The 26717-nt window shown below is 43.2% G+C and overlaps 1 protein-coding gene across 4 annotated transcripts in view; it reads right to left on the bottom strand.

Annotated features, from left to right (window-relative positions):
* The window catches only part of SV2B (synaptic vesicle glycoprotein 2B), a 195549-nt gene that overhangs the window by 52271 nt on the left and 116561 nt on the right, over positions 1–26717 (bottom strand). For all 4 annotated transcript variants that reach the window (XM_017517891.2, XM_017517901.2, XM_017517908.2 and 1 more), the window contains one exon: positions 18031–18860. In XM_017517891.2, coding sequence (XP_017373380.1) covers positions 18031–18481 — 451 coding nt within the window. In that variant the 5' untranslated portion in view covers positions 18482–18860. The remainder of the gene's footprint in view (positions 1–18030; positions 18861–26717) is intronic.

Genomic DNA, 26717 nt, shown 5'->3' with positions numbered 1-26717 from the left:
AAAAAGGTCACAGGCTTGTGGGTCGCAGTTTGTTGGCTCCTGCTCCAAATTTCAGCCGTCTCTGACAGACTTTTGGCAGCGTACCATTGCTTTCCTTTCGTATCTCACGCCTCTATTTGATATTATATATTTATTTGTTTGATATTTGCCAAACTCCTGTGACCGTAAACTCCTGGAGGAAGGGACCGTGTTGGTTTTGCTTCAGTAGAGTTCGACACTGTGTCTCTGGCACAGAGATGGACATGTAATAGGTACTCCATTAATATTTGTTCAATAAGTAAAATAATCTAAAAGTAATTCCTATTCACTCTAGAAAAATCTGAAAAAATACCCCTCAAAATGTACAAAAGGTAAAACAAAAATCTATTCATCATACCACTCAGAGACAGCTGCTGTTAGCAGACTTTATTTTTGTACTTGTTTTTATTTTTGTATTTCATAGGGTATGCAGATGGATACCCTAATGTTCCTCCATTATTTAATCCCAAAGTGAGAGTTCTTTGTGGGATTCCCATATATGCACATTTACCACTTTGAGGGACTGTGAACCCCACGTCCTAATCCAAGAGAATATTACCTTTTGAGGGGGTGTATTTGGTTGAGTAATAAATAAATTGAATGGGAATGACAGAAACTACTGTATCAAAAGTATATGTATAACCACATACTGTATTTACATGATAGAAACCTTTCTGTATCAAAAGCTTCACAGTCTAGCTTTTCACTTAATAAAAAACTCAGCAAAGAACATTTTGCGCGTTTGTCTTTGTTGATGTTTCTAGTTATTTGCTCAGAATAGATTCTAAGATATTGAGTCAGGAAGTCAAAGGAGATCAACAATTGTGGCCCTTGAGACCCAATGCCAGATGTCCTTCCAGAGAGCTGGCAGGTAACAGAAACCTCTCACCAGCTTTAGAGATGCTTTTCACAAAGGCAGAATATTTCCTCTCTACACCAGAGGCAGCAGGATAAGATGTGCCATCAGACCACACTGGCTTACCATGGTGACATGAAAGAAGAGGTCCCGTGTGGGTGAGCTTCTTTATTTAGTAATTAACCAAAGACAAAGAAGACAATTCTAACCCTTTTTTTTTTCATTATTGAATACAGAGAAATTAAATGCATTAATTATCCTGGGAGGATTATGAGCTTCTTTTTCCTGCAGTGACTCAAATATTTATTTGACTGTATGCATATGTTTGCAGGGATAAAAATCAGCATCTTCCAACTAAATCATCTCCATTCCATCGATAATAACATTTCTAAAAAGTAATTCCTATCATTTCCGTTCCATTTATTTATTACTCAACCAAATACACCCCGTCAAAGGGTAATATTCTCTTGGACTAGGGCGTGGGGTTCACAGTCCCTCAAAGTGGTAAACATAATAAATACTTAACATATATGGGAATCCCACAAAGAACTCTTACTTTGGGATTAAATAATGGAGGAATATCAGGGTATCCATCTGCATACTCTATGAAACAAGATGCATTGGGTAAGTCAGCCAGGTGCTTCATTTATGTGGCATCTGATGCTTGGAAACTTCTGGAAGAGTAAACACTTTCTTTTTTTTTTTTTTTTTTTGAGACGGAGTTTCGCTCTTGTTACCCAGGCTGGAGTGCAATGGCGCGATCTCGGCTCACCGCAACCTCCGCCTCCTGGGTTCAGGCAATTCTCCTGCCTCAGCCTCCTGAGTAGCTGGGATTACAGGCACGCGCCACCATGCCCAGCTGATTTTTTGTAGCTTTAGTAGAGACGGGGTTTCACCATGTTGACCAGGATGGTCTCGATCTCTTGACCTCATGATCCACCCGCCTCGGCCTCCCAAAGTGCTGGGATTACAGGCTTGAGCCACCGCGCCCGGCCAGTAAACACTTTCTTTTGGGTTAAAAAGATTTGGCTTTAACAAGCTGTCTAATGGAAACCAATCTAGAATCACCATGTTAGACTTTTTTAGTCTATTATGGGTGCAGTAAACTCAAGTGAATAAATCTTCAGAAGTGGGTTAACTTTTCCATTCTCTTGGTAGTTAGAACTCCTTCCTAAATCTCACATAAGAGATTTGGATACAAATGTGTAGAGGAAAAATGAAGGGACAAAAGAATTAGCATTTGTTGATCTCCTGCCATGTGTAAGATGCTATGATAGGTCACATGTGTAATAATTTTGATTTGTCATTCCAGCCTTGTGGGGGAAGTATTAATGGCTTCATTTAATAGATAAGGAACATGAGGTTAGGAGATTTCCTCTCTAACCAAAATTATTAAAATGTAAGTAAGCTTTCCCAAAATCTGATGAAAGAACCTAGTATTATAGTTCAGTGAGTCGCCACTTACTGAATGCCCCAGATTATGAAATAGCCCATGAGAAAAGATACAATCAATGCTATTCAAGGACAGCAGGGTTGGGGTGAGGCATTTGTCACTCTGCCTGAGGATGCAACATTCTCGCTCTCCCTGGCCCCTCAGCAAGCCACAGCATTGCAGGAGAGAAGAACCATTCCTCCTGGAGGTTCTAGTTCTGAATGTGTCCAATAGGCCCAGAGGTCAGGGTCTACAGGCACATCGAAAAGTCTGAGAGACAGAAGCCCCTCACTTCAGCAACATTGTGTAAGGACAGAGCCTTCAATCAGGAAGAGGTTCTCTCTCCAATCTTGTATTGGGGAAACTAAAGGCTTTGCCTGGCAGCTGAGAGATTTTATCATCCCAGGAGATGGATAAGCTCTAAACCATGGGACTACTTTCTGGGCCAAGTAATAAGCAATGAGGAGACCCAGAGCCCAGGTTCCTGGCTGTGTCATTGGTCTGTAGAGACATGTCCACGGCCAGAATGGAAGCAGCTGCAACTTAAAGGATTTAAGGCACCTGCAAGGTTTCCAACTGGGGCTCACCCTAGCCTTGGGGCAAAGGGGTATCTGTCACTTTTCTTAATTTTCTCTCAGGCTAAAAAGAAGAGGCATTAAGAAAGATTCCCTGAGGATACTGCGAGAACCCTGCAATTGCCTTGTTCACAAACTACCACACTAGAGATGTCTCAGAAAAGCAGCTTCCCTTTTGGTACCTACTATCCAGAATGACTCCAGGTGAGACATACAAGAGAAGGGGTCACCTGGGCCAGTGGAGGTATGACACCTCATCTCAGACATGACCATAACCCAATGAGGCTCAGTGAAGCCTCTCCCATTTCACTTAAGACCAAGTTGTGGTCATTTATAGAGGATGGAATACTGTGTCTGATGGGATACAGGAATAGTCCAGGGGTCTCCTAAGAGGGCTAGTTGTGGAGTAGGACTGAGCTGAAGCTGAGATGAAAAGAGATGATCGAGGAGCTAGAGAAGGAATCAATCGTGATACTGAAATTGCCAATCTGCATTCTCTATGCCAGCAAGAGTCTGGGACAGGAGCAAAAGTATAAGTAGGTCCCATCCTCTGCTTTCAAAATCTCACACTCTAGCAGAAATAAAGAGGGGAAAACAAAGGTGGATCTGGGAAATAGGGCAGGGGCTACAGAATGAACACAGCAAGAACTCCAGCAAGCTGGTGATGGGCAAGAGGGAGGGAGCAAAGCTTGGCTGGCTTCGAATGAGCTGATAGCTGGGGAGTGGGAGGTGGTGGTGAAGTGGTGGGCAGGGCTGAACTTCACACCAAGAGACTAGAAGGTAGCACGATGGGTTACTGACAGAAGTCAACCTCATGACCTGTGTCAGCATCAGTTCTTCCAGAACTCAGATGCCTCTTTGTAAGATGACTCTGAACAGGAAGGCTGCCTTGACTTTGAAAGTCATCATCTCCCGTGTTAGGGTAGAGCCGAGTTACTTCAGGACTGGAAGCCATCTATATTTATCTCTGGGGACACTTGGATATCTGGCTCTGGATCTTGGTCCAGATAAGAGCAGAAGAATTTGTGATGTGCTATTTAAAGTCTGTACTCCTCTGGCCACCCTGAGGGCCACTGTGTTGACTGATGGTTTTCAGTGGCATAACTGGGTAGTCAACCCGGCTTGATCATGAAAACCCCTCTGGGCACTTCCACTTTGAGCTCTTTTGAAGTGAGGATTTCTTGCACAGACCTTGGTGGCCCATGTGTGAATGAGAAGCATACAGAAAGTTGTGCTTCAAGGTCTCTTGGATTCCTGTGGCTTCCCTACACTCCTTGCCTGCACTCTCTCTCGCTCCATGGTACCCTCTGCCCCAACCTAAAAACCTTCTGTGAATACATGCGGTGGAGCCCTTTCAAAGCCAAACTGATGACATCTTTGCATTTCCTGATCTCAGTGTTGCAAAAGCAGATGCACCAGGGGCCAGGCAGGTTATACAAATGGGTGATACTTCCAGGCATCCCTAACAGAGAGTGTGGGGACGGAGGAACACATGCTCATCTAAAGGGAACAGCCAGCACCTAACTCCAGCCAACTGCTGCATTACAGAAGATAGCCCCTATTCCTACTGTTTCAAAAAGAACCAGAAATCTAGACTGCTAAATAAAATCTCAGTTTTAAAGCACTACTCCCCAAACAGTAGTTTCATCTACTGTTTGAGAACCCTGCATGAAAGAGATTTGTGCAGGCTTTAATAGTATGTTTAGAAAGTGAGTATTTACATTTTTTAAAAATAATAGGTACCTCATGGCTCAAATCTCTAAATCCTCTGACTGTTACTCTTGATCTGCTATTCACTCTTTTATCAAGCATTGAGCCACCCCTGGATACTGAAGTCCTAGGCTCTCTCCCACCTCAGAGTCTGCATACCGCTCTTTCCTCTTCCTAAAATCTTCTTTGTTCAGGTCTTTGCATGGTTAGCTCCTCATATTTCAGGCCAAATCTCAAGGAGGCCTTCCCGGACCATCCATCCACAGTAGCCTCTCCCTCCCACAAGTGGAATCATACAGACCAGTTCAAAGGTCATCACAAGTATTTCAAGTGAATGATGCTGATGACTTGGACCAGGTTGGTAGGTAGAGTGGTAAGAAGCACCTGGATTCTGGGTGCATTTTAAAGGTAGCCTCCAGAGGAAGGGTGGTAACGAAAGCAGGCGATGAACATGATCCCCAAAGAAGTGAGTGACAATACAGAAGAGATTCAAGGACTGAGCCCTGAAACATTCCAACATTTAAAGGCCAGGAAGATGAAGAAAGACCAGCGATGGAGAACAAGAAGGAACAGCCAGTGGGCAGCTGGAAAACAAGGAGACAGAGGTAGCTTAGACGTCCAACAAAGAAAGTGCATCAAGGAGGAGAGAGTGGCCAGCAGTCACAGTTGCTGTGAATAGGTGAAGCAGCTGAGGATGAGAGCTGACTGCTGAACTGAGCAGGTGGAGGCCAGGCGTGATCGAGACAAGAACAGGTTTCTGAAGAGGCGAGGACTAACTCCTGTGTAAAGATGCAACGTTCTCACTCATTCATCCGAGCAAAAGTGGGTTCAGGTGAGAAGGGGAGGTGAGGAACTGGATTCAGTGAATTTTACCGGGAAGGGAACAGAAAAGACAGGTGTGGGATCGAGACTGAAGAACCGTGTGGTGTGCCAGTGGGAATGATTCCATAGAGAGATAAATATTGATGAAGAGGAGTTACAAAATGATGAGGAAAAGGTTTACAAAAGTGATGTTCTGGGAGGGGAGAGGGGATGGGATACAGGTGGCCTGGTGAGCCCCACAGCTCCTCCACAGTCCCACGAATATGGGGTCAGCACAGAGGCAGTGAGGAAGGTAGGTGTGGCAGTGGGGACTGTGGACGTTCTTCTCTGGTTGCTTCTGTTTTTCTCAGTTCAGGAGGAACTGAGTGTATAAGTCTGAGAGAGAAGATAAGGAAGAGACGCTGAAAATTGGAAAACAGTGGGTAAGACACAAAATCACCATTGAGGAGAGGGTGAAGGGATGAAGGAAATGAAGGACGATGGCTAGCAGCACAAAGGGTCCCCTGGAGGCTCCGGATCATAAATTCAGTGAGGCCAGTGGGCAACCATGTGTGTTCTGTGTGCCTGACCAGCCATGTGCAGCAACGGGGTATAGGGACAGACTGAGGAAAAGTCAGATGCAACCGGGGTGGGAACACAGCCAAAAAAGAGAGGTGCAAGGAAACTGGTGATGTGCTCAGGAGGTGACTGTGATGACGGATGTGACATTATGTTCACTGAGGAATGCGGTGAGAACAAGGGAGTAATAAGAGACAGTTAGATTAAAAGGCTGAAGATTGGAGAGGACCTTAAGGAAATGAGAGACCAGGATTGTGGAAATCACTTATTAAAATCTCTAAGGACAATAACAGAAATATGCTTGGAATGTGACAGTGATGAACCTGGAACTATAATTCTCCAGGAATGACAGCACACGGGCCAGGGGTCAGTGGAATGTGTAGTAAGTGATTCTCTTGGATGACAAGAAATTTGAATATGAGATCTTTTAGTGAGGAGAGAGGGAGAGTGGCCTGGAAATGTCCAGGGGGAGGAAGAAAGAACAATGGTGTAAGAGTGGAGGCTGTGACGGGGCAAAGAGCGCCCATCTAAGGCTGCAGGGCTAGGTAACATCCTCAGAGGAGAAGGGGGAAGGGCAGGGAAATGGAGGCATGTATACCACCATACGGGAATGCAAGTGTGGGTGGTGGGGGTGTCCTGGGAGACATGGGACTTCCCATGGTGACTGACATACAGGGATAAAGAGCACAGTGAAATTTGTCCTGATCTTGGTGGCAAGTGTTGAGGAGAAAAAATGCTGGGAAGCCTACCAAGACTACATTGAATTCTAGAATCTTCTTTACTCCTGCCAGTGGAAAAATGGAGGTCAGAGGGAACCATCTTGGCTTTGTTTTGTTTTGTTGTTTAGTCTTTTTATTAAAATGTTGGCCCATGAGAGGAGGGACTTACACCTCTTGTTCAACCATAAACAAGCCAGTGAGTAAGTTGACTCCTTAAAAAGTTATTGAGTAAGTGAAAATTAAAAATATACAAATAGAAGCTCATAATTACTAGATCCTTACTGTGTGCCAGAGACTGTGATGAGCCCTGTATGTGCTTTATCTTATTTAATCCTCACAATGGCTCTGTAAGCAGGTACTAATAATATTTTAATCTCACAGATTAAAAAACCAAGGTTAGGGAGGTTAAGTGACTTGTGTAAGATGATAGGGTTGGTGATGTATCCAAGATATGAAGTCAAACAGTCTACTTTTAAAACCCTTATGCCTGTGACAGACTCACCGGTCACATTCTCAACAGCCTTTTTCCCTTTACTTCCTTGCTAAGGGAACTCTGGCTTTTGTTCAGAGAGATGGCCTCCCCAAACACACTCAACCCTAGGGGATCAATCATAGTTAATTTAAGATGGTCATCTTCGTCCAATTCTTCTTGCCAGTGATTAATCCAGGTAAGCAATAAGACATGGCGGACACCTGTCAGATGATAATGGGAAAGCCACGTGGGAGGGCGTAGAGCTTACAGCTATGGTAGCCAGCTTGTGACCATCAGGCAACATAAAGAGAATCACAGACATGCTGACCAGGCACAGTGGCACACACCTGTAATCCCAGCACTTTGGGGGCTGGGGTGGGGGGATCATGAGGTCAGAGATCGAGACCATCCTGGCCAACATGATGAAACCCCATCTCTACTAAAATACAAAAAAAAAAAAAAATTAAAATTAGCCAGGGGTGGTGGTGTGTACCTGCAGCCCCAGCTACTCGGAAGCTAAGGCAGGGGAATGGCTGGAACCCGGGAGGCAGAGGCTGCAGTAAGTCAAGATCACGCTACCACACTCCAGCCTGGCGACAAAGCAAGACTTTGTCTCAAAAAAAAAAAAAAAAAAAGGAGAATCACAGACATACCTCACGCCCTGACATCAGTGGGTCATTGAACCAACTCTGGTACCACCTACTTTTAAAATTCTTTATCAATAAATAATGAGTATCTTTATGATTGAAAGCCATGGTTACCAGAAGCCACATGCATCCTAAACACATGCTGCCATCTAAAAAAGAAATCACACTAATGAAGGATTATATAATTGGTTTAAATAATCGTCCCTATGAGCACACGGCAAGACAACTTGGCACAGAGGAAAGAATTCTGTGCCAATAGTCAGGAGTCCCAGGTTCTGGTCTGAGAGTACATGACTCGGATCAAATCACTTTCTTCTTGGGGCTCAGTTTTTTTCAAGTCAGAATCAAAGGGCATGCTAGGAGTTCTCCTTCCTTTCTTTCACTTCTAATATTAGATGGCACTATAATTTTGTAATTCACGCCTTATGCCTTATAATCTGTTATCATGTCTCCTTTCAAGAATAAGACTTCCCTTTCTAGGATCCAAAAAGTGGTGAACCAGAAAGGCCAAGGCAAGGACAAAACTTCTTTGGACTATTTTCCACACATCCCCAGCAGAGACCGATGTATGCCTCTGAGTCAGCAAAATCTCCAGTGGCGAAGCAGAAAGTGTACGCTGTGCACATTCAAACAAGCCCAGGCCAGCCCACACGGAGAAGAGGATGTTCACATTCAGCCTGTTCAGTGGACCCCATGGGGCATGTCAAAGGCTAGTACATTTCCAGGACCTTCTATCACACCACCTTTCTTCCATCCCTGCTAATATTTGTGCTTTTCCAGCTTTCTTCTCTGAAACTAAAATTAATCCTTTGCAAAGTGACACTCAGTTCATCTGAGCTTGTGCTGGTTAAGGTTCGTAAAATAAAGAGGGATTTTATACCCATTGGCCTATAAAGAGTCCTTTTAGCTGGCAGTCTGAGCTCCACCAAGGACCTGAGTGTCCCCTGTCTGATGGGGTTGCTGGTGGAAGGGATGCGGGAAATTCTTTGTGCTCTGTTGCTCTGCTCCATACTTAGTGACAAATCATCTCTTGGGCCCAACATGGAAGACGGCAAAGTCACCACTCAGACCTCTGGAAGCCTATTCTAGGCTGACAGTCTGTGCCTCAGGGATCACTGCAGACCCCTGCAGTTTGCCCTTCCAATGAAATCAACAGAAACACCACCCCTCTCTCACCTACAGAGATGGCTGGCACTGACTCCAGCACCCTGATAGAGGCCAATGCCTACTTCACACTTGCACTTTATTGGAGTCACCCAATTTGCATAAAAGTTGTTAAAGTTATGTGTGTCGTGCGCACCTGGAAAAATTTTCCAAGGATGAGACAGCAAGTAAAGGAGAAGCAAAAGACTTTCAAGTCAGATATACCTGGACTTTCCAAACCCTAGATCTGTCACTGACTAGTTCTCACAAGTTACTTTATCCTCTTAGAGCCGATGTTTCCTCATCTGTTAAACAGAGAAAATAAGGTTTGCCTCGCAGGTCATTATAAAGGTTAGAAATGGTGTAATAGAAGATACCTGGTACAAAATGGATGCAAAGAAAGAGCTTATCAAATTATAACTCTTGGTAGTAGTGGTAGTGGTATAATCATTATAATTTGCTTTTAAATTTGAAAAAAAGTAACAGGTTATACAAGTCAGTGGGAAATAACTGACTTGTTCACATCAGTTTCTTTTGCATTCTATGAAAGTCTGTATGGGAGAAAATAAACCTTCTAACTTCATTAGTATAATGGAACCCATGGAGACAATGAGTGGCAACACAGAACCGGAAAGTCACATTAGGAACTGGAGTCCAGCACTCATCCCTGGAGGTCACTGAGCAACACATCCCCCATTGCAAAAATACAGACCATCACCCTGCTCATCTCACAGAGTCATTTGATGATCAAATAAGAGTGATTGGGAAAACCACTGAAAATCTATAAAGCACTGTACAAGGTTTTTTAATGCAGTTCCATTTTTTTCATGCTACCCAAGATATATGCAAATATTCCAGACATCATCCCAAGCCCAAAAAGGAAGCCATGTGGGGATCACTCCTACTTTTTATATAGCACAACGAGCAAAAACCCTCACACCTCAGCAGCTCCTGATACACAGTCTTTGTATAAACTACCTGGTTCTCTACTCTGGCTGCACAATCACATCACTAGAGAGCTATTAAAAAATGCATATGCCCATGACTCACCCATAGACGTTCTGACTTAATTATTCTAGAGCAAAGCCTGTGGTTTATTTCGGCAGCTCCTCAGGTGATTCTACTGGGCAGCCAGGATTAAGGACATTCATCTAGTGCAGTGGTTGACAACTGGAAGTGATTTTGTCCCCCAGGGGACATTTAGCAATATCTGGAGACATTTTTGGTTTTCACAACTGCGAGCAGGGTGCTAGAGGCATCTAATGGGTAGAGGCCAGGCATGCTGCTAAGCATTCTACAATGCAAAGGACAGCCCCTCAGAACACAGAATTATCCAGCCCAATAGGTCAATAGTGCATGACTTTGAGTCCACACAGAGGACTCGTTCTAAAGAAAGTCAGTAACTGATCATACTGCACAAAAATGGCACAGCAATACTTCTGGTCTCACATGCTCTCCAGAACCTTGTCATTTCCTCCATCAGGAGATGGAGTCTATTTCTCCTCTTCTTGAAATTGAACTAGTCTTTATTACTATCTCAACAAACAGAATTCAAGGAAATAACATGCTTGACTTCTGAGACAAAGTCACGAAAGGCTTCTGCTTGTCTTTCTCTCTCAAGATCTCTTTCCAATATCTCCCCTTTTTGGAAGCCCCAAGCCAGTAGGGAAAAAAAAAAAAAAAAATCCAGCCACCCTTGAGCTGCCATGTTGGAAAGATCACATGGAGAGATCACACGGAGATAGAGAGAGATGCTCAAAAGAAGCCCCAGCCATCCGTGTCTTCCAGCCTGGGTACCAGATATTTGTGTGGGTGAGCCCTCTAGTGATTCTAGCCTCCACCTTTCAGCTGCCCCAGGCAATGTCAAATGGAACAGGGGCCAGGTGTCTTCCCAGACTGTAGATTCACAAGCAAAGTAAATGGGGTAGAGGTTTTGGTTCTACAGGGAGTATATGTTTGTTTGCTTGTTTGATATGCAATAATAGGTAATAAGAACAAGTCCCTTATGACGCTGTAAAAGATTCGTCTCCAAACCCTCTTCATTGTGCCACCAAGGTCAAAAGCTCACATATACTTGTAAAGGGAATGCATTTATATATTTTCAGCCCACACCCAACCCTACAACTTCCACCTCCATCCTCAGTGAATATGCCAGTTTACTTAAGAATTCTTCCTATTCATTCCTGTTGTGCTTTCTGTGGTCCAGAAGATCATATTTTCCAACATGTGGGTCAAGGGGCTTATGAGTCCTTTTTACTCTTGGTGAAGATTTCCACGGTGGAAGCAAATATAAGCATAAATATAGGGGAATCGATATAAATAAATAACATATTTTTTATTCTGATAATTAGTAAATTGGTAAATAGGATAATCTTTCATGACAGCAGAGTAATATATCCATCTCTGAGCTGCTATGAAAATTCAACTCACAATTTATTCTAACGCAGCTGTCCCATCTGACATCGCTCTGTGTCCTCTATGTGGCTAGCAGAGATACCACAACCAGGGGTCAACTGTTAGCTTCTAAGTCTTCCCACACAACCTCATGCCAACTTTAAAGATCTCATTCATTCCCAGTCAGTGTTCTCACTTTAACAGAAGATACCCTGCAAGGCTGGGAATTCAATTTGTACTGTAATTCAGCTGTTCACAGAATGAGATTCTGGGTTTAGTTTTCAGCCATCTCAATAGATAAGGATCTCTTTCAAGGGGAACACAGAACCTTTCAAATCGTTTATACGGCATTTGAGCTGGGAATTTGAATCCTTGGGCTCATTCATTTCTTTCCCCATATTGTCCAGGAACATTAGTGCTATGAGCCAAAGTCATTATACTCATTAGTTTGACAAAAATGTTTGAAGGTATCATGTACTTGGTCACCCAGATTCTTGCCTATTATAAGTATTTGATTAGGTGTATCTAGTGATATTTTATGTATTGTCATTGCTATCTCTTTACTCCTAGAAATAAAGTCAAAAGTGTCTTTAACATGAACTCAACGTAAGTGCCCATCAACAGAGGATTAGATAAAGAAAAGGTGATGCATACACACCATGAAATACTACACAGCCATCAAAAAGAACAAAGCCATGTTCTTGGCAGCAACGTGGATGCAATTGGAGGCCATAATCCTATGTGAATTAATGCAAGAGTAGAAAACCAAATACTGCATGTTCTCACTTATAAGTGGGAGCTAAATATTGGGTATTCACGGACATAAAGATGGGAATAATAGAAACTAGAAACTCCAAAAGGGAAGAATAGGGAATAGGGAGGGGAAAGAACTGAAAAACTGTTAGGTACTTTGCTCACTACCGGGGTGATAGCATCATTTGTAACCCAAACCTCAGCCTTACATCCAGGTAACAAACCTGCACATGTACCCACTGAATCTAAAATAAAAGTTGAAATTATATTTTAAATTCAAAAAGAACTACTGTTGCAACAATATGTCACACTCAAAAAAGAAAGTACCTTTAAATCTAATTGGATTAAGAAGCCAGTTCCAAAAACCCCAGAACCAATTCAGAAAACTCATCCTCAGAATTATGCTCCTCTAGAAGCACTCCCAGTACCAAAATTACCGGGGCAGAGGGATCATCCTAAAGCCTCAGGCCACATCTTACCACCTCCTTCCTCAAAGGCATATTTCATAGCTCCCCATTGAACAGCTCTCCATTGCCAGTGGAATCAAATCTGCACTCCTAAAACATGGCAATCCGCATATGCCTGCTAGGGGAGCCCTTCATTTTAAGTCTATTCTATTTCTTTTGTTGTTTTTATTTTTTCACAAGAGCATCAAGTAATCAGTCTATCCTAAAGAATCAGGTGATCTAAACAATATAAATAAGAACAACTGATATAAATCAAACACAGAAAGAAATCATGGACATTCTCAGTGGTGGATTTCACCATCATGAGTAAGTAGGTATTTACTAAGGACATGTTTTCTGCCAGACAAGCGACCCCCCACCCATGCCACTCCCTTTTGAGACACAGAGTGGCTCCTTCTTTCAGGAACTGACAATGAATTTAGGCTTACAGAAAACATGGATCATAAATCAAACATTCTGCCCTGATGCCCAGCTAGAATTTGCATATAAAACAATCATAGGATAATCTTTCATGACAGCAGGGTAATAGAGCCATCTCTGAGCTGCTATGGAAATTCAACTCACAATTTATTCTAATGCAGTTGTCCTATCTGACATTACTCTGTGTCCTCCATGTGGCTGGCAGAGATACCACACCCCAGGTGTCAACTGTTAGGTTCTGAATCACTTTCTGAAAGGTAGAACTTCCATAGTCTTTTCACTGCAGATGGCAAGAAACTAACAGACAATAAAATACATAACAAGTCACTGGGTCCTTCCAAGAAATCAAAACTCTGCAGGCAAAATCTGGAACTCTTCCTTGAAAGTGAAGCTCACTTTCATAGGCAAGAAGTTAGGGAATTCCAGGTTAAGGTGTTTATTTGCAATTATGAAAACTTGGTGTCAGTTTATCAAATGCAGGCAGAAAAGGATGGGGTTGGTTTGTCTTACATGTCACCAATATTGTTATCCTATAGGTTGGTGCAAAAGCAATTCTGGTTTTTGCCATTTAAAAGTAACAGCTCCAGGGAGAGAAGGCTCTGAGTTGCCAGTGATGTCATTTATAAGAACCAAATGGCTCATCCTGCCACATAGCCCTGAGCTTCCTTAGTCATTTCTTTGGGCGATTTTTTTTTTTTTACACATACCCAGAAAATACATAATGATCACATGAAAGGCTAAAATACATATGGATTCACTCAACAACCACCTAAAATTGTGACATCTCGGAAGACTTCACACTGGCCCAAGGTCACACAATCATTAATAGAGCAATTGCAAAAACAAGTCACCTAACTCTAGAGCCCCCTCAACCTCAAGCTCTATCCCTGAACACTGTCTCTGTTTCTTTCCTATCTCAATAAAAGTGCTAAGACTCACTGCGGCATTGAACAATTATATTGTGGTGCTTGTCTTTCACATTTCTGTGTGACCTCTATTTCCACCATTAGAATAAAACTCACTGAGTTCCAAGACTTTGACTCCTAGTATTGCTATAGACCAGAGGAGTACCAGGCGTGTGGTAATGTTCAATCATTTTTTAAAAGAATGGAGGAAGACTTTAATTAACAAATGAACACATTGTCCTTCATGGAAAGCTGAAGGAGACCAACTGCTGGACACTATGCAGGGATGAGCCCTCAATGCTAACCACATACTCACAGACCTTTTTCTTCCCCAAGTGAGACAGTTCTAGATGAATATCCAATAGCAAATAATGCTCAAGAGAAGCAAACTTTCATCCTTCTAAAAGCTCAGAAAAATAGGACGACAGCACCCAGATATTTTTGTCACCTGGCCAAGGTACATTTCTTTATTTTCTGAACTGGTTCATTCATTTACAGGAAGAAAATAACAAAATATCCTATGATTTGACACTTGAATTTGGGAGTGGAAATTTCTCTTACTGAATTCCTTTCCTAGGCCATCAGGTAGACGTCAAGTGTCAAGGCATCACTTTCAGAGAGTTTCTTTTTCTCTCTTTTTTCTTTTTGAGACAAGGTGTCACTCTGTCACCCAGGCTGGAGTACAGTGGCATGATGATAACTCACTGCAACCTCCACCTCCTGGTCCCAAGAAATCCTCGCACCTCAGCCTCTCAAGTAACTGGAACTACAGGCATGCACCACCATATCTGGCTAATTTCTTTTGTATTTTGTGGACGTGGGTTTTACCATGTTGCCCAGGCTGGTCTCAAACTCCTGGACTCAAGTGATCCTCCCACCTCAGCCTCCCAAAGCAGTGGGATTACAGGCGGGAGCTCCCACATCCAACCAGAGAGTTTCTTTTTAAAATAGAGAGACGATGGCGTAAGAGAGAACTAAGTGAGCAGCACTGAAACATAAATGGCCTTTTCACTAGCTAAGGAAGGATAGCTTGACCTTAGAAATCTACCATAAAAAAACACTGGCTGAAAGAAATTTACAGTCTCACCTGAGAAAATCTGTTCCTGAATCATCAACAAGCAATCAGTTTAGTGATAATAACAATCACAATCAACAATAATAATAACCAAGATATCATGAGCACTGATTAGGCGCAGGTACTGTTTTAGCCACATTAAGTGGATTAACCTCATTTAATCCTTTAAAAAAATCCTATGAAGTAGATATCATTATTATCTCCATTTTGCAAACAGGGAAACCAAGGCACAGAGAAGCCATACAACTTTCCCAAAATCACCCTACTAAGAATTGGCACAGCAAACGCTCAAACCCAAGCAACTGGCTCGAGGGCCATGTTGCTTTGTCACCTCACTGCACCTATAATTCACTGCAAACGCCAGAAGGGAGAATGGCAGAATATAAAGTAACAAGAACTAAGCGTTGAGAGGGCACCATGGGCTGGTTGCCGTACACTTGTGTTATCTCATTTAGCCTTCACGGCAATGTATTACTGCTCTTATTCTACAGATGCAAAAACTGACAATTAGAAGAGTCATACCTTGCCCAAGGTAGCTAGTGGATCTATGAGACACACAGGACATACCCAGTTGCCAAACTCTAGAGGTCAGACTCCAGTGCCCACATCATTATCAGCACACCATGCTCCCTTTCTGTTGGGACCAGTCTGGTGTCCCAAGCAAAATAAGGTGCTTGATGACACACAGAGCAGCCTGTGCATGGCATAACCTCTTTTCCACAAACCAGGCATGAGAGAAAGGCTGTATGGTGTGACAGAATGGGCACAGAATTTGAAGTCAACTAGACCTGGGGTCAAACCCCTGCTCGACACTTACGAGCTATGTGACCTTAAATAAGACTCTCTGAATCTGTTTCTGCATGTTTACACCGAAGGACAAAGATCATCTAACCACCATGGTGCCTCCGAAGGTGACATGTGACAGTGTGTGGAAATTCTGGCCTCATGAAAACCTCAAATCATCCAGCCCCCTGTATGCATTTAGACACTCATTTTCTTGACCACAAGAGGGTAACATGAGCACAAAGGAAGTCCATCTCTGTTCAAAGGGTCTGCCTGCTCCTCCTGGGCAGAGTCATAGCAGCTTCTGGGCAGACACTAAAAACAACATTTAAAAAAATGGATTCCCCGGGTTAAGACCATGTTCCCTTAACTCCCAGCATTTGCCCTAGGAGCCAGTAGGAGTCACAACCATACTGCAGCTCTGCTAATGAGGCTGCCAGGCACCACGGTGCCAGAGAGACCAGCAGGGCATGAAATCATTACCAACGTTGCCAATTTGGACTAACAGGGACCCAAGGTTTCAGTTGGGAATACTGCAAAACAAATTAATGTCTCGGAAATATTTACATCAGTTGGAGATGGTTTTGTTTTGATTGGGGTTTTGTTGTTTGTTGGTTTTGTCCTTTAAAAAAATTTACTATATTTACTTAAAAGCAGGTAGCAGAATTTCTTAATATGAAAAAGAACTATACTAAAATCTGTTGGTGTTTGAAAACTGCTTCTCAAGTCCTTTCTTCTGCCTGCATACGCTCTGCCTCTTCTTGTCCCCTAATGGTCACAGCTGACACAGCTCTAATCATTTTAAATGGACCGTTAGTTAAACACAAATGTGTAAAACCATTTTTAAAAGTCCCAGGGACAATTCTTTAGGCAGATGTTCTCTATTTTATGTCTCGATTTTATGTACAGTGGCTCTAAATCAGGGAACTGCAGACTTCAGCCCACAGGCTAAATCTGACCCACGGACCGTCTTGGTCAATAACGTCTAATTGGAACACAGTCACGCCCATTTGTTTACGTGTTGTTCATAGTTGCTATTGTGCTATAGTCACAGAGTTGAGTGGTTGTGACAGAGACCATCTGGGTCTACAATATTGACTATCTGGGTCCTCACAGAGCTGTTTGCTAGCTCTTGCTCTATAGCTAGTATTGGGGACCTAAATTGCACCAGGTATGTCATAGAGCCTGTCCCTACAGTAACTAAATAATTCTCTGTGCTTGTTAATGTCTGTTTCTTCAACTACATAGAAATCGAGAGACAAAAGCTATTTTCTTCCCAGGTCCTGAGCATAGAGACTAGCATAAAGGTAAACAAAAACTATTTGTTGAATGAAGGAGCTGAATTGCTAGATAGATTTTGAGCTCTTGAGGGTCATAAGCACATCCTGGTCTTGAATGAAAACTTGACTGATGGTAAGTTCTCAATAATTTCATGTTTGCTTCACAATTAATTTCATGGACTCTAAATTTAGAGGGTAGATACGTTTTGCAGGACATTTGGTGACTAAAGACAAATGCTTGTCTATATGATGATGAAGCTTTCTACATCACACCATTCATGTATATCCTCTAATTTCACAAATCCTCTCTGCCTCAGCCTGATGCTTATGCTGGGCTCTGATGGTGCCGATCCCTTAATTGATTTGCAAAGCTGGTCTGTTATCATGTAGAATCCATCTGTGATTCACAGCATGGTTCCCAGCAGCCTGCTGGGACGTCACTGATGTGCTCAAGCCATCATTTTCATCCCTAGGGTATGTGGGCATTCAGCCTACTAACATTTACGTACACGAGAAACCAGAAACAGACATCATCAGATTCTGGAAAGACAGAGAGAAGGACCAAGTGGTAGAGACTTGCCAGAGATCTCTTCCCAAATGTATTTGTCATTAGGACATGGAAGAAGGTGTCACTTGCCACCCTCACATTTGCCACTCCCAAAATGTATTTGTCATCTGGACATGGAAGGAGGTTGAATATGAAGAAGAGAGAAATCTGACTCTCAAGGAGGCAACAAGATCTGGAAAGCAAACTGAGAGCTCATAAATCAATAGAAATCTCACTGAGGCTCATACACATCAATAGAAATCCAACACTTAGCTGTGCAAACTTAAGCCAATCAATTGATTTCTCCAAGAAAAAAATTTCTTAACAGCAAAATGGGTACCTTGTGATATATTTAAAGTGTCTAACAGTGGCAGATACTGTATACATTTAACTTCTCCTTCCTTTTCATATTTTTAACGCCCCAAAGCAAATGATCATTGGAAATTCCACTTACCAAGCATTCCTTTCTTGGAACTGGACAGACACATGTCCTTCTCTGCACTGGGCAGGGCAAAACTCACCACAAACACTTCCACCCCATCGGCCATCAGGGCCAAACCCAAGACGAAAAAGAGAATCCACTGGAAGCGGCCATGGCCACACTCATCCATGATGGTCTCGTATTGGTGGGCCAATTGCTCCTCATCTTCCAGCCTCTCAGCTATCAGGTCTGTCTGGCCCCGAAGGCTGTCCATTCTGGAGGACGCCATCTCGGCCTGCTTGGCCTTGACATCATCTGGGTGAGGGATACCCTGGTACTCGCCCTCATAGATCTCGTCATCCTCATCATGGCCTTCGGTGACATCACTCTGTGCGTCTTCATCTGGGTTGGACTCATTGCCACGGTAATAGCCATCACTGGGGGCATAGCCCCCATAGTTGTCCTGATACTTGTAGTCATCCATTCCTTGGCTCTGCGACGGCCTGATTGCCTCTCGAGCTATATCCCTTGCTCTGTGGTAGAGGTTTGGGCTATTTCAATAAACATCATTCATTATGTAGTTCAAACGTGAAATATGTGGTATGACTTATTAGGTGACAGTGACACTCGTTTTCTCCCACTTTGTCTTTCAAATCAATCGGATTTGTGCAAAGACAACCTGAATATCTTTCTGCACTCAAAGTCTGAAAAGTTTCAGGCTCTGGTCTCCTTCAGTGACTCAGACGTGTTGTACTGGGAAGTGTTAATTAGAAATGGATCCAGCTGTTTTTCTTGACAGGGAGCAAGCAGGACTTGGCAGACTGTGTGCTGGCCTGATTTGTCCTGCCACTGAAGGTTATGCCCTGAGAGCAGAGAGAAGGGATAGAGAAGAATGTTACAAAAGGTAGAAATTCTGACAAAGTACTCTCAGAAGTAAGCCAATATATTTGGTAATGCCAGTGTCTCATGTGTAAGGTGGGGAAATCTTGATCCGATACTCAAATGTCTATCAACTGAATGAGGATTCAATCAGTGAGACTAAGGCTAAGAGAGAAGAAACAGTGGTCAGAGAGGCCTTTTGAAGCGCTAATTAACCCATGAAACGGGTCAAATCTTATGCAAGAATGAAAGATAAAGTGGTCAAGGGATTTTCACTATAAGACGATTTTGTGTGATAGATTTTCTGTTAGAACTTATCAAGCTTTGGCAATAGTATAGGTTATTACAGCTCAGTTTCTGTTATGAAAATGCCAGCTTTTGCCAGGCACAGTGGCTCCTACCTGTAATCCCAGCACTTTGGGAGGCCAAGGCAGGCAGATCACAAGGTCAGGAGATCGAGACCATCCTGGCTAACACAGTGAAACTCCATCTCTACTAAAAACACAAAAAATTAGCTGGGTGTGGTGGTACATGCCTGTAGTCCCAGCTACTCAGGAGGCTGAGGCAGGATAATCACTTGAACCCGGAAGGTGGAGGTTGCAGTTAGCCAACATCATGCCACTGCACTCCAGCCTGGGTGACAGAGCAAGACTCTACCTCCGAAAGAAAAAAGAAGAAAAAAAGAAAAAAAAGAAAATGTCAGCTTTTGCTGAGGGCGGTAGCTCACACCTGTAATCCCAGCACTTTGGGAGGCCAAGGTGGGCAGATCATGAGGTTAGGAGATTGAAACCATCCTGGCTAACATGGGGAAACCGCATCTCTATTAAAAATACAACAAATTAGCTGTGCATGGAGGCACATGCCAGTAGTCTCAGCTACTCAGGAGGCTGAGGCAGGAGACCTGCTTGAACCCGGGAGGTGGAGGTTGCAATGAGCCAAGATCACATCACTGTACTCCAGCCTGGGCGACAGAGTGAGACTCCATATCAAAAAAAAAAAAAAAAAAAAAAAATAAAAAGAAAATGCTAGCTTTTCTAACTTTGTCATGAAGTGGCTGTTCAATTTTATATCTAGAAATGTATGGAAAAAAAAATAGCCAAAAGCATTTTTCATGAGTCCCAGCTTACTTATGAGATTCAGCATTGTGGTTCAAAGGCCAGTCTGTCCTCATGTCAGGCATAAACAGGCGGGAACGGGGGGATGAGGAAACAACCAGACGACCTGGACGTGAAACTCAATTCTGCTGCTCAATGGTCCTGTGACCATGCATGCACCTTTCCAAGCCTCAATATCCTCATCTGTAAAATGGGATAACTATAGTACTTAACTCATACAGCTGCCTATAAAGTGCTCAGAATAGTGCCTCGTCTGCACAGGTAAATACCATTTAAGCCTGGAGATGAGTGTTGCTTTTTTTTTTTCTCCTAGTTCCAATTCTGGACAGTAGGAGGCAACGTTGTCTACAGCCAACGTCTCATCCTCTATCCCAATTCCGATCAGAGTCCCTCTGTTGACTCCTTTACCCAGGGGACTGTCACTGTGCCTAGAATCTCAGGTTTCACAAGGTGTGGGCCGCCGTTTCTTGTGTCCTACTGTGCGCCAGAAAATGTGCTAAGTGCATCACATCTCTCATCCCTAATTCTCACAACAGCAAAAAAATAAAGAAAAAAGTATCTGTATCTTCATCTGAGGGATAATCAAACTGTGTCTCAGAGTGGGTTAGTAACATGATCAAGGTCACAGCACTAGGACCAGCTCACTGGTCCCAAAGCCAGCTCCTCCAATGTCCTCACGCTTCCCAAATGCTATCCCAAGGGACTGTTACATTAGGTCACCTAGGGAGCTCTAAAAATACAGATTCCCAGAGCATTATGCAGAAGTGCTGGTTTAAGCTCAGAAATCCAAATTTGCACATAACTCTCTCCAAGTGGCTCTGAGGACCTGCCCTGCGGAGTAGCCCCTCAGGGCCCCCCACCCCACCCCAACTCTCCCAGCTGCTGGACCCTCTGATAGGGATAATGCTCAGACCTCCACACATCGAGGCTGCCAGAGACTCATGCGCCAGGTCAAACCACCTGGCGACAGTACACATGCCATCAACATTTACACACCTCCCTGTCACACCTGAAATCCACTGTCCTAGCATGCTCAGCAGATGTCACCTGACAAAGGACTGGGCACACCAGTCCTCGCCATGGCTGCTGGACTCCTCCCTCTGCCCACAGCCTATCCCTGGGCCCTCTGCCCCACACCTGCTGCCTGGCCCTCCCGATCTTCAGCCCTGGACAGATTCTAACATTGAGACCCAACCGACTCAGACAACACAATGCATTTCCTTCTGAGAGGATGGAAACCAGTGGTTCTCAAACACTGCAGGGTGAAGCACCGCTCAGAACATGGGCAGCTCAACAGAAATGCCAATGCCAGGACCCCTCTCTGAAAGACACTGAATTTGCAGGGTGAGGTCAGGGCCTTGCAATCTGCATTTTCCACAAACAACACAGGGAATCCAGGACTGCACTTTGAGAAAAAGTGCCAAAGAAGCTGGCAAGAAATGTTTACTAAGAAATGATTTGTATTCTATTCTTTCAGGTTTTTCACCATCTCCAGTAAATGAACTTCTATTAGACCATGTTGGCCTGAACCATGTCAGATTCTAAATCTGTTTTTATTACAACTATTTAGGGACCACTGAAGGAATACATACAGCATGAGAGTTTGTAGAGAGTTATAAAAAACGGAGACAGAACACCAACTGACTGAGGCCTGGTGTGTTATTTCCATCCTGGGGGGCCTATAACATCATGAACCAGAAATAACAGAATTTATTGGAATTCCAGAAGCACTTGTGGGACTCACCACTGAAGGCAAAGGTTCTGGGAGCTGCGTCGCAGAAAGAAGAGGATCTTCATCAAACCTAACTCCACTCACCTGATTCAGTTGAAAGAACTGCTATGAATGTCAAGTGCAGCAGAGTAAAGGGGAATCACTGTCTGGTGACTTTTTTCATTTCTATTTCATTTAAGAAATACAACTATTAATCATTTTCAATGGTACTGGCTGAATTGTGTCCCTATAGCATGAAGGTATGTTGAAGTTCTGACTGCTGGTACCTCAAAATGTGATTTTATTTGGAAAGAGAGTCTTTGCAGAGGTAATCAAGTTAAGATGAGATCATTCAGATGGGTCCTAATCCAATATGACTGGGGTCTTCAGAAAAGGACACAGAGACAGACACGCTCAAAAGGAAGACAACGTGAAGACCCAAGAAGAGTGTCATCTACAAGCCCAATGTCTCCCAACCTGCAACAGATTCTCTCTCACAGCTCTCAGAAGGAATCACGTGTGCTGACACCCTGATTCTGAACATCTAAGCTTCAGAGCTAAGAAACGAATACATTTCAGTGGTTCAAGCCATCCAACTGGTAGTATTTTTTATGGCAGACCCAGGAAACTAATAGGTTCAACAAGCCTAATGTTTATCAGCTAAACAGCTGTGATAAAACATCCACCAGTGCAACTAAATTGAGTACCAAGGTGAGCATTGTATAAGCACTACCTCATGTATTCTCAAAGCCAATAGTAAAATAAGATCGTTCTCTCCATTTCACAGATTAAGAAACTGAGGACTAAGAAGATTGAAGAATGTGCCCAAACTAACACAGAGAATCAATATCAGGGTTTGGATTTGAAATCCATGTTCAAACAGAATGTTAGGGATGATACAGAGCGAAAGAAACTAAGATGCCAAGAAGACGGGTCAAGGTCACACGTGAGTTGCTGGCAGAGCTCACACTGACATTGGGCTTCCAGCTCTTTGGTTAGGGTTTGCTCACCCATCCTCCACAAGCATGTCCTGGGATCTTGGTGCTGAAGGCATTACAGGAACTATGACCTGACTTGACCCCCATTCTCAGAAGTTCTACCCCTCATGAGAGAGTTAGATTAAAATAACACAAACCATTGTGCGGTAATAAAAATTACAAACTTAATTACTAATAATAGTATCTTTCATTTACTGAATACTTGCCTTAAGGCTTTATGCCACCTACTGTGCTAAGTTTACCATGTGCTTTATATCTTTTAGCCTGCACAAGAACTTTATGAGGTAAGACTATTATAGCACCCATTTTACAGAAACTAAGACTGAGGCTGAAGAACTTAGATAGATGGCAAAAGGTCACAGATATTTTCTCCAAGGGGTTCCAGAAGAGGGAGGGGTCCTAAGGGCTGGGATCTGCTGAAATAGTATCCTAGAGGTAGTGGGGATGTCCAAGGCCAGGAAAGGGCTCAGAGAAACAAATAATGGAGAGGAAGGGGTGGCAGTCTGGAGGACAGGGCTATGCAGAGGCATGGAGGCAGGATGGCTTTGCTTGTCTTGGCAGCAGTGAAGAGGCCAGGTGGCCTACAGCAGTTGATTCAAGAGTGGGAGGTTATGGGAGACATGATGGGGAAGGAGGCAGAAGTCAGTCTGAATACCCTGCTCAGGATTTGAAACTTTCTTTGAGCAAAGAGAGCCAGTGAAGGTTGTTAAACTGGACACAGCAGTGCAGTGTAGCAGAGAAGGCTTTGGAAATATCCTATTGGTAGGGATGTGCTTCTGGTTTTTAATAAAAAATCTAATGACAATGAAACCTGGTAGAAGCTTCATGTATGCATGTGTGTGTCCGTGCATGTGTGTGTGTGTGTGTGTGTGTGTGAGGTGAGGTGAGGCCTGGACAAGGGTGATGGCCATGGGGCTGGAAGGACAGACACAAGGGGACGGCCACAGGAGAACAAGTGGTGCGTTTCCTATCAGGCGAGAAGGAAAGGCCAAGAGTCACTAGAAAATGGATGACCCTAAGGAGCCAAATTCTGTACTGCAAATTTTTCCAGCATCCTATCATTCCTGTGTAATTAGCACAAAAAAACTTTTTTCAGGCTGATCCACCTTTTTAGTGTGATGGTGACATGTACAGCAGAGACTGGTCTCAGAGGGTCCCGGTTCAAATCCCAACTCTGCCACATCTACTGCCTGCATGCAAGCTACTCACTGCTCTGTGCCCCAGTCTCCGCATTTGTAAAATGGTTATAACAATACTGCCTACATTGGAGGGGCATTGTGAGAATTCAGTTGAGATCATCCATGAGGAGTGCTCAGCACGGTGCCTGGCACAGATATGATCAATGTAAATCTGATCTAATAGCTATCATTGGTGTTGTCTCATGATTACTGTCTGGGTACAGGAGCTCACCCTTGTAATCCCAGTGCTTTAGGAGGCTGAGGTGGGAGGATTGCTTGATTCCAGGAGTTTGAGACCAGCCTGAGCAACATGGTAAAACCCTGTCTCTACCAAAAATTAGCCAGGTATGGTTGTGCACACCTGTAATCCCAGCTCCTCAGTAGGCAAAGGAAGGAAGATCACTTGATCTCGGGAGACGGAGGTTGCAGTGAGCCAGATCATGCCGCTGCACTCCAGCACGGGTGAAAGAGAGAGACCCCGTCTCAACAAGTAAAATAAAATAACAAAAATGAGAAATAAAATAAAAATTATTACTATTATCTAAGTATTGACAATTAAAATGTAGCCAAGTTCTACACTTGAGCTCGGCCTTATGCCCCATGAGATTTGGGGCCCGACAGGGGCGGGCTAGGAAACCAGGTACAGAGAAAAACAAACTAACATTGAGTTACTCACGAAAACAACTACCTCCCATGCTGCTAACCTCTTAAGCATCCTCCTTTAACTTTGACATTCTATCAGCCTCTGCATCTATGCCATATGAGTCAAAATCATTACCCAGCAAACAGTTTTAGTTTGTTATTACTAAATATCACAGAGAACAAAGTTAAAAATAATATTATAATCAGGTGATGTAATGCTTCCCAAAATCTGTTCTGCAGAGGATTAGGCCTTTAATATTCTCTTTTCAATGAAAAATAGAATTCCAAGAGCAAGTCAGTTCGGGAAACACCCCATCTTCTATTCACTGTTCTCTTTTGGAAATTCACAGTGCAAATTGCTATATTAAACGCCATGAGATGACTTGAATAAAAACCTGCTTAACACCACAGTTAAGATGCCACTACAATCCATTAGAATAGCTCTAATCAACAGACAGATCATAGCAAGTGTTGGCTGGGATGTGATGAACTAGAACCCTCATAAACTGTCAGTGGGAGCATAAAATAGGCTTTGGAAAATAGTTTTGTAGTTTCTTAAAACACCAAACATACATTTACCAAATAACCCACCAGTTCCATTCTAAGAATCTACCCAAGATAAACAAAAATATATGCTCACACAAAGACTTGGACACAAATGTTAATAGCAACATTATTTATAATTGCCCCAAACTGGGAATGCCCCATCCACCAGCTGTTGAATGGATAAACCAAGAGCAGTACAATGGAGTACTGATCAGCAATAAAAAGAAACAAATTACTGATACAAACTACAATCTGGGTGAACATTATGTCAAATGAAAGAAGCTAAACACAAAAGACCACATACTGTGTGATTCCATTTATATGAAATATCCAGAATAGGCAAATCCACAGACAGAAAGCAGATTGGTGGTTGCCTAGAGCTGTGGGTGACAGTGGAGAATGGCTGTAAGTGAACTTGAGGGAATTTGGGGGCATGGGGAGGGTGTTGATGGGAATGTTCTAAAAACGGATTATAGTGATGATTGCACAACTCTATGTATTTACTAAAAATCATCAAGTTGAACACACAATGAGTGAATTTTATGGAATATAAAATATACCTCAATAAAGTTGCTGTCCCCACCCCAACCCCCCAAGAAAACTATTTAACCTATTAAAATCAGTATTTCCCACTATCATGGGCTTCTTTTTCCTTGGAATCGTCATTAACATCCATGGAATATAGGCTGTTCTAAATAAAGGCTTGATTTTTCACTACAGTCTAAGCTCCACTCATCTCAGGATTTTGTCATGTCTCAAGAACCCATTTGGCAAGTATCCTGGAGTCTATTTGCATGAGGGACCAAGAGCTTCCAGTTAGAAGAGAGAATTACAGAGCACATCCTGATCATAGCCCAGTGGATTACTGCTGAAAGGAAGGATAATTCTGAACTCTTCACCAGGTCCCGTCCAATCTTGATGGTGTATTAAGAGTCCAGAATGTGGCCAGGTGCCATGGCTCGTGCCTATACTCCCAGAACTTTGGGAGGCCAAGTTGGATGGATGGCCTGAGACCAGGAGTTTGAGACAAGCCTGGGTAATATGGAGAAACCCCTTCTCTATGAAAAACACAAAAATTAGCTGGGTATGATGGTGCACACCTGTAGTGCCAACTGCTAAGGAGGCTGAGGGGGGAGAATGGCCTGAGTGGCTGAGCCTGGCAGATGGAGGTTGCAGTGGGCCGTAAGCATGCCACTGCACTCCAGCCTGGATAACTGGGCGACTGTCTCAAAAAAAAAAAAAAGAAAAAAAAGAGAAAGTCCAGAATGTAGCAACTTTGGTGTGAGCAATAACGGAAGACGGTCCCCTCAGCCAAGATACCAGCATCCTTAGGGCCCACCCCTGGAGAGCTGAGCATATCTGGTGTCCCTTTCACAGGAGTCAGTAGCACCTGTAACTTCAGTTGCAGTCGGCTTTGACAAGAGATTCATCCCAACGCATCAGGGCAGAAGAAGAAAATGGCAAACATACCCATGCTTAGAAGAACTGGATACCCTCTCATACTCCTGGAATTATTTGGCAAGAATTTGGTGGACACAGAGGCACAGGGATAAGGCCCGAGAAAAAGTTATTTGAGAACCTTATTGCGATTCTATTTTATATAAAGAAAGAGAAAAGTCAACAAACTCAGATAGGCACTAATGAGATGTTC

The sequence above is a fragment of the Cebus imitator genome, unplaced genomic scaffold, assembly GCF_001604975.1.
Source record: "Cebus imitator isolate Cc_AM_T3 unplaced genomic scaffold, Cebus_imitator-1.0 Scaffold19, whole genome shotgun sequence".
In the NCBI taxonomy this organism is placed as follows: Eukaryota; Metazoa; Chordata; class Mammalia; order Primates; family Cebidae; genus Cebus; species Cebus imitator.
The sequence above is the reverse complement of the archived record's forward strand: the minus strand, read 5'-3'. Positions and strand labels throughout refer to the sequence as shown.